We start from the raw sequence: 8,803 nt of genomic DNA on the forward strand, positions 1-8,803 counted from the left end.
GCTCCTGGAGGACATGCACGCCCTTACCGTCTTAAAGCCGAAGTTGCTGTACTAGACGATATTTGCGGAGTACAAACTGAAAGCGAAGAGTGGTGAAGACGTATGAATCGCGAGCTACAGGCACTGTTTGGAGAGATTCCCATCATAAATCTGGAGAAAGTCAGTAGGTTACGGTGGACTGGACACGTCGTAAGGATGCCGGACAATAGTGCAACGAAAACAGTTCTCTTCACAACCACACCGGCTCCAGGAACATTCGGGCTCAACGCGCAAGATGGCTCAACTAGGTCGAAAGTGATTTGCGACTTCTGATACGACTGGGAAATTGGAAACGAGTGGCCCAAGATCGAGTTGAATGGAGACGACTGCTTGAAACAGCACGAGCCACCGCTCTAAGCTGCTGGCGACGACAATGGTAAAAGAAAGTAATGAATTACAATTAGTATCCCTATGGCGTGACAAGACGTGAAGAGAAAAGAGCGGAAAATTAGTTGGAAGAAGCGTATCACTTTTGCTTTATCGTCCGACGCACCGGGCGGCTGTACCAATGGGAAGACGGAGGTGGACTTACAGCGCGAAAGTGAGATCTTACAAATTTTGAAAAGTATTACTTTCTCCTGTCGAGTTATATTTGTCATAATTCATGATATTGATATTTTCATAGAATTGTTATTTTTAACGTTACTTTTTCCTCTGTAGTAGACTAGTATCATACCTTTAGCCGTATAAGATTAAATTTTTAATCGATAGGCAGAATAATTTTATATTTTTTATCCAAAAAATTGCAATGAGAGCTAAACTAAATATCCACTTTAATCCGCCTTTACACATATTTCTTAACATGAAAAATTTTGAATTACGCTCTTTGAAATACAAATAAATCGTTCCTGAAATTAAGAGATTATGAAAGTCAAATGTCAATACAATACCTGAATATTTACTATCCATAACTATTTTATGTCCCATCAATAGTGATAGTTCCACACCTTGTAAACAAAATTCCATTTGGTTGGCCAGTCACTGGCGGTATGTAAAACAAACACAGATTCCTTCCCCGAAATTGAATGTTTACGATGAATAAAACACGCGTTGATGACCGCGGCCGGTTGATGTTATTCGACGATGATCTTTGCCGATGTTGCCGATGCATCTGGGATTTCCATTCTGTTCTTTTTCACGTCCGGCAATTCCCAGAAGAGATTGATTTTCACTTTTCTTTTATTGGATTCATTTGGATTTCTGGGGTATACATTTCAGGATACGTTGTTTCCTAAATCTTTACATGATTCATTCTATGTATACATCATCTATGATCTTCGTTTTAAGCTAAATAAAATTGTGTTAAAAATATGTAACTTAAATGCTAGGGTTGGATTTTGTGATTCCATATTATTGGTTGCTTTCCGAAATACTGGATCATGTGAATAGATTTTTTTTAATACTATACACAATAATTTTTACAAGATCCTGTAACTTACTAGATCATTTTAAAACTTAATGACTATACGTGTAACGGTAAATGTTCATTTTAGCCGGGCCATCGATGACGATCGCTGGATGTAGCTTCGGCTGCTCGATTTGATGATCGGTGCTTCTCGGGAGAGTGATGCCTTGATCGCAATCCGCATTGCCATCGGGAGGGACTGCAAAAAAAGCAGATACCGAGCACAAAAACAACAAACTTCGGTAAAGTACCAACCAGATGGTAGTTATTATGTAGAGTTGAGAATATTGGATTTCATTATGATTTATTGCAACAGGAGCGAATCGGGGAAGAACGACGATGGAACGAGTACGGGGCCGGCGACGGACAAAGCCGATCGAACGGGCAAGGCGAGGTGTTCGAAATGGGATTATTTTTAGCGCGCTCGACCAAGAGCCTGCAAGAGGAGCAGAATCCGAAGCGGCTTAAATCGGTGTTTTTTGCGTGAATACAGCTGCTGGTTTAAAAATAGTTGCCTCGTTAACAGGCAATTGTTTGACGAAAGACTACGCGCATCGAGAAAGATTTAATACGCTCGAAGAGCCAGAGTTCATTTGTTTTGTATTCCGCCGCTGTTGTTAAGGTCGACACGAGTAATAGTGACAGCAGTACAGCGCTTTTTTTCTGCTGCTCCTTTGGCAAAAAAACCTAACATGACAATCTCGTTGAATAATGTATATTTTACGTCACAATATTGTGTCTGTGTGTTTTGGCAATCATCTGTTATAGATTGTAAACTAGCAGAAAATATTTTTGTTTGTCCGAAAATGAGAAATGCAAACATTTCCTGAAATCCGTTAACTGGTTTAATGTCATGTCATGTAAAAAGTTGCAGATCGTAAACTTATTAGCAGAAAAATTATTTCTTGCTATTTTGGAACGAAATATATCGGCTCTCATTTCAATTAATTAGGGAGGATTTATATGTTTTCGTAATGGGCATATAAATAATGACAAAATAAAATAATATGACTGATATTGCACATAAATCTTTTAATTGTCATTATAAAAATCGTGTCCCGGATTGGGAAACGATCCAAATGAGTTTTGGACATTTTTCAAAATTATCGTACAGCTTTGTGCCGAAGGGTCCTAGAATTCCATGATATTTTGTACACCGGCACAAATTGTCTCATTAGTCATTAGGAGTAAAAACTATGTGACACAATTATTACTAACAGATTAGGAATTGACAGATGAGAAAAAATATATTTTAAAAATTTTCCGTGGATTGCCCAATGCAACCGACTCTGTTGCAAGCCAACTCTTTCCGTCGTTCTTTCGCCCGTTGCAAAAAAATCACTCAAACAATCCAATTGTACTAACCTTAAAACTATCCTGACGGTGGTAGGCATGATAGGGATGATTATACCCATTCCTAAGTGACTTTCGGCGCGTTGCTGTTGTAGTCATATAATCCAGTCTGTCTCCTCTCCTGTTGCTGTCGTATCCGTTGCTGGAACCACTGGCGTACATCGACCCTCGTCTGGACAGACCGGACCGATAGTGGTTGCTCGAGTCGTCCCAATCTCCGTCGTGACTACTGTTACTGCTGAGCGTATCGTTGTCCGGATCCTCGCGGATATCACAGGTATACAGCGAGAAGCGATGACAGAAGCGTGGCGTGATTTTTAGCGCGTTCAGTACATTCATCGGCTGGAAGTGCCGAATGCCATGCTCGTCCAGTACGGTGTAGGCGATCTTTCCGGCCAGCACTTCGTGACTAGATTCCCGGGGAATTACCGCTTGTATTCCTTTTTTGATAATCAGGAATGCCTTCGGGCTGTGCCGTTGCACTTGACCGCTCTTGAGGAAGAATTCATCAATCGCCAGCCGATTGTTGGTGTAAAACAGCGAAATCGGTACGTCTTTCGACGTTTCGATGACTACTTTTTTCACAGGGGTAAAGGTTAGAGCTCCACTTTGACGAATTAGCTCACGCAGTTTATCACTTTTTGTCGCGTGGGAAGGCGTTTTCTCTAAACTATCGATCAGTTCTCTGCATTCGTCATCGTCCTCCGCAAGCTCTTCCATGATCAACACTCGATTGATTATGTTGAATAATTCGTCCTCTTTGTTCAGATCTTTCAGTGCTTTCGGATGTGTCACTAAGTATTGGAACATTTCCGCTTCTTTGCTGTGTCCCAGTGCCAATGCTAAACCACTGGATTTCTTCAGCAAACTAGTCAACTGTACTTGATTTTGATCACTAAGCAGTTCAACCATGGCAGATTGAGCCCTGTCTTGTATGCTATCCACGACAGCAGCTTGCAGAATGTCCGAAATGTTAACACTATCCTCCACTACACCGGATATTTTCAAACTACTTACAATAGATTTGAACAAATTCTCATCCTTCTTCAGTAAGTTTACGAACGCTTCCGACATTCGGTCATTGTTCATCAGTTGGCAGAATTCCTCGATCGCACCGTGTGGCGCCGAAATGCCTGTTTCTTCTCCATCTTCAACATCAACGTCAACGAACGCAGTTATGGTCTTCAACTTCTGATCGATATTGTTCTTCACTATAGTCCTGTTCATTACACTCGCAAGATAATCGGAAGCGATTGGAGTTTCCATGGCATGCTGAAGTTCTTCGATACTGTACTCATTACTAGACATTTTGATGGCTTCCGCTATAACCTCGTACATGTTTCGATTCTCCGATTCGTTTGCATTGATTAAAATCGTAACCAAATTGGCAGCAAGCATTTCTACGACCTCTGCCGACCCGTTGCACGCACTTATATCCGCATTAAGTTTATCTTCTTCCGTTCCATATTGCAACGAAGTTAAGTTGATTTGTTTGCACACTTTCTTCAAACCTTCGAAGATGTTTTCCATCACATCTATACTGGCTGCTTGGATGTGGTGTTCTGTTATGAACTGTTGCAAAGCCTTTCGTTCCTTTGTACTTTGTAGCACGTAATCCACAGCGGACGCCTCGACCTGACGGCCAACGTGCATTCCAGCTTCCGACAATTGCTGTAACATAGAACTGTCCAAGGTAACTACCAACGTACTTTCCGTCGTATCCATTGTAGACGTAGTCTGATTCGGTTTCAAAAGTTTCAACTCTTCAGGAGTTACCGTAAAACTCTGCACATGGAACTCCTCATCTCCATCTTCGGTATCCTTCAGATCTGGTGCAACGAATTTCGGCCCTTCAGCCGTTTGAACGATCCTACCCGGTATGAAGGTAACCTTGTTCTCCGTCTCTACCACACGTCCCGGAACGAAGCGAGGACCGTCATCGGTATCGACTATCTGACCGGGCACGAATTTCTCTCCATCATCATCCGTCGAAATAACCTGTCCGGGAATGAACATTGGACCTGCCTTTGTGTTGATAATTTGACCTGGCACAAATCGCGGACCTTCAATGGTATGCATCGTTTGACCAGGCACAAATTTGGATCCATTTTTCGTTTCTATAATCTGTCCCGGGACGAACTTCAAACCTTCACTGGTCTCGATCACTTGACCAGGAACGAACTGTTCACCGTGATCGGTTTGTACCACCTGACCAGGGATAAAACCATCCTCAACATTGATACCAGGAATGAACTTAGTCTGAGCTTGCTGCTTTATTAGCTTTCCCGGAACAACCTTACCGGTAGGAAGTTCTTCTTTCTTTATCTTTTCCGGGAAGAACGCAACTCCTTCATCATTTTGCACCATGTGCCCAAAGGCACACAAAGTAGGCTCGGTAATCTTCATGCTGTCGCTATCCATCACCATGCCAACAGGGCTAGCTTCACTGAACTGCACGGCATCGATGGTGGAGGCAATCTGGAACTGAACCTGACCATCTTTGGAGACCGTTGTCGAGCCTGGCATAAACACGTCGCCATGTTTTGTGTTGACAATCTGACCGCGAACAAATTTCGATCCCTCTTTGGTTTCAATATTTACACCTGGCACGAACTCTTCCCCGTTGGACAGCCCAGGAACGAACGTATCATCCACGTACTGTCCAGGGACAAATTTGGCACCTTCCGGTGTGACGATAGTTTTACCGGGGACAAACTGTGAAATTCCCTGCTCGTTGGCGACCGATTGACCTGGTATGAACACCATTTCTTTGCTCTTGTTCATAACCGTTTGCCCGGGAATGAATTTCTCTTTACCGTGAACGGTAATCGTTTGCCCAGGGATAAACTTAATTCCCTCCGGTGTTTCAATGCTTTGACCCGGTACAAAAGCTCCCGAAGCTTCATCGACAATGCCGGCTACAAATTTCGTTACCCCTTCAGGGGTAACAATCGTTTGTCCCGGCACAAACTGTGGTTCGTCATTTATGGTCATAACCTGGCCGCAAACGAACTTACCGTCGATCATTTTACCAGCAACAAAGTTCTGCGGTTTTCCGGCTTTCGTTAGACTGACTTCACCGGGAACAAACTTTATTGTTCCGTCATGCGTAGTGATCGTAACTCCAGGAATGAACTCAAGAATACCATTTTCCGTCTCTATCGTTTGACCCGGCACAAAGGTTGGCTTGTTATTGACCATTAGCGTTTGGCCAGGAATGAAGAGATTTTGATGGTTGACAACTAGCTTGGCTCCTGGGACTCCGTCCACCTCTGAAGCCTGGGATTCTTGCAGGTGACTTACAACCGATGCCAAATCGTTTAAATGTGGAAAGAGTTCAGATTGTGCGGAGAGTTTTGCTTCAACATGGGACAAGGCATCTAAAACTTCTACTGGCAGTGACTTCATTGCGTTAAGCCGCTCGGTTTTGATTTCGAGTTTTGTCGGGTTAATCGTCCCTACGAAAGACGCCGCTTCAACGCCACAGGAATTCTCCAGAATTGCATGATCCACATGAATCTGTTTAGATGGTAAGTTAACCGGTGTAATCTGATGGACGTCCGGCAATGCTTTTATGGATGTCATATTCGAGCTGTTTTCGTAAGCCTCCTTTTCCAGAGTACTCCAGTCCCACGATTCAATCATTGGCTTGATTAGATCGCTAAGTTCACTTTCCTGCTCAATCAAGTGCACGTTCAATCGTAATGCTTTCATACTTTCGGCTAATTGCCTTTCGCGGCGTTCTTCCGCCAACCGTATCGCTTTCTCCCGGTGAGCTTCGATAAATTGCTGCTCCTCTTCCTCCTTCTGTTCTTCAATCTTTTCCTTCTGCTCGAAAATGTTTGCTATGCTGGAAAGATTAGATTTTCCTTTCGATTTCGGTCGCTTAGCTTCTTCCTGTTCCCGTTTTTTGATGACCTCTTCACGAGGCCCTTCGCCTTCGTACAGATTTTCCAGATCGTTCTGTTCAACGTTTCGCAAACTAACCGAGACACTGTTACCTTTCTTCAGTTTTATGAGCAGTTTATCGGACTCTTTGGCGAGCATAATGTCACGAACGTCTCCATCCCGCACGGCAGCTTCCAGTCGTGCCGGAAATACGAGACCAAAGTTTCGCTCGTCAACTTTGTAAACGTACAAGCTCTGCTCGACGGGTTTGCTCTTCTGTGTGAGAATGTTGGTTAAATTTTTTTGGGCATCATCTTCAGCGTCCAGAACCGGAAGTACGTAACGAAGTTGACAGATAACAATGTGTTTTCTGCTACCATAGTTACCGGGAACGTAATGGTGGGGGTTTAACTCTCCGGCAATGTTGGTTACCTTACATTTTTCTCTGCGTGAATTTTTGATAAGCAATACAGGAATGAAATGGTGCGATGGTAATCCGTAGGATTTTCCTGTTATGCGACAAAATCGTTTTGCATCTGCCGGTGAGATTGGTGGTAACATAGGAAAATAGTTTGGTTTCGGCAATGACCGGCACTTGCCGGTGATGCGACAGAATGACATCTTGCAATATGTAAATTGTGTCGAGTAACCAGAGAATTAACTCTTATGCTGATGTTCAATATCAATAACAAATCATTGGTGAATTGTGCACAAACCAATTTTTCGTTTATGTTGCTGCGTCGATGTGCTTTTTAAACTCTTGGCCGCGTAGGTATGTATCACTATAAATAGCCAAATTCTCCCGTTGGTTTTGACTGATTCTGTGTTCAATCCAAGAGCACGTGCGGTTGTTGCGCTGCTGGTTGGCCGCTAAGAAATTTCTCCTTCTTCACATGAGTGAATCAGCAGTTAAAACAGCATAGATTTCCTACACTCCGCTCTGGATCCGATGCAATTCTATTTTTACTTATGTTTTCACTGTAACGTGTTTCGCAAAGTATGCTACTCAAATAGAATTTGGGAAAAATTTGAAACGGCTCCTCGCGACCTCCAAATCCTTTGTTGTTTTTCTTCCCGTAAATTGATTCTATAAGATTGGCTGTCAGTCAGCGCAGGAAATCACCAACATTCAAGGGAATTGAGCCACTTCATTTTTACACTAAAAATAACTGACTGCAAAGTAAGACGTTTCTATTCGGCAACTGAAAAATTTGATTTTCACGCTCGCTAGCAAAAATCCACTCGAATAGAACCAAACATCAAAATTTTCCCCCGCTATAGCAACACTTTATCACTTGGTATCCTCTATTTTCAATTATTTTTAATTCATTTGATGAGACAATAAACCGCTCTTCACGAGTGCCACTCACAACACTGTCTAGCATCTAAGCCCGCATTTTTGCTCGTCACGTCACAGGATGGCGATGTGGTGATTAATCCGTTAAAATTGTAACACAGTTTGCAAAACACTCTCACGTTCACGTCTCGTCACGACCGAACAGCGAAACCGTTGGAGCCTTTCTAAACTGATCCTGTTGAACTTCTCCAACTTTAATCTTAAGTACACCGTTCGAAACTGTGCTCCAGAGCGTGGCGAACAGATATTTTTCTACCGTTGATGTGCACCGAATGCTTGCTTCCTTACGACTGATGCCGCCAAAGTGCTACTCTGCTGCGGCAACGTGAGAAGTACGGTTATAAGTATAAATAATTTTTCCCACTTCACAATCCTTCTCTGTTTCCCTCTAGGAAAACTTTCCGATTTTCCCCAAAAACCCCGAACAAAAATTTTGCTCTCTCTCAACGTTCGTACATACGTACGTGGTACGTACCGTACGATGACGATCGTGGTGAGCGAGCACCTTTATGCATCAGTTATATTAAAGAGCAAACGAACGAAAGAGAGAAAGTGCAATCGTTTCGTACCTCCGTCAGCATCAGCATCAGCTGATTGGTGAGATGTGCCCATGACGAATGTAAGTTGTTAATGGCACCAAACAGTTCACTAGAAGAACATCATCACAAATGGCATGTATATTGGAAGACAAGCACAACACACCGCAAAATTATCCTAATTATTAACCAAACAGGTGATTGAACATAATGATGTTTAAATTT

General features: G+C 42.8%; 1 protein-coding gene across 1 annotated transcript; it reads right to left on the reverse strand.

The window, feature by feature from the left end:
- Positions 1-1,523: 1,523 nt before the first annotated feature.
- Positions 1,524-7,306, reverse strand: LOC128733472 (uncharacterized). Its single transcript, XM_053827079.1, has 2 exons — positions 2,810-7,306; positions 1,524-1,643 (listed from the first exon to the last, which is right to left on the reverse strand). The coding sequence occupies exons 1-2, from the start codon at positions 7,304-7,306 to the stop codon at positions 1,524-1,526; spliced, it is 4,617 nt and encodes a 1,538-aa protein (XP_053683054.1).
- Positions 7,307-8,803: the final 1,497 nt, after the last annotated feature.

This window comes from Sabethes cyaneus, chromosome 2 (genome assembly GCF_943734655.1).
Source record: "Sabethes cyaneus chromosome 2, idSabCyanKW18_F2, whole genome shotgun sequence".
Lineage (NCBI taxonomy): Eukaryota > Metazoa > Arthropoda > Insecta > Diptera > Culicidae > Sabethes > Sabethes cyaneus.

What these genes read in the sequence shown, in the direction of transcription:
- LOC128733472 (XM_053827079.1), bottom strand. Translation starts at nt 7,306, where the DNA reads ATGTCATTCTGTCGCATCACCGGCAAGTGCCGGTCATTGCCGAAACCA. An exon ending in ACCGTCAGGATAGTTTTAAG is followed by an intron (nt 1,644 to 2,809) that starts GTTAGTACAATT and finishes CTTTTTTTGCAG; the next exon opens with TCCCTCCCGATGGCAATGCG.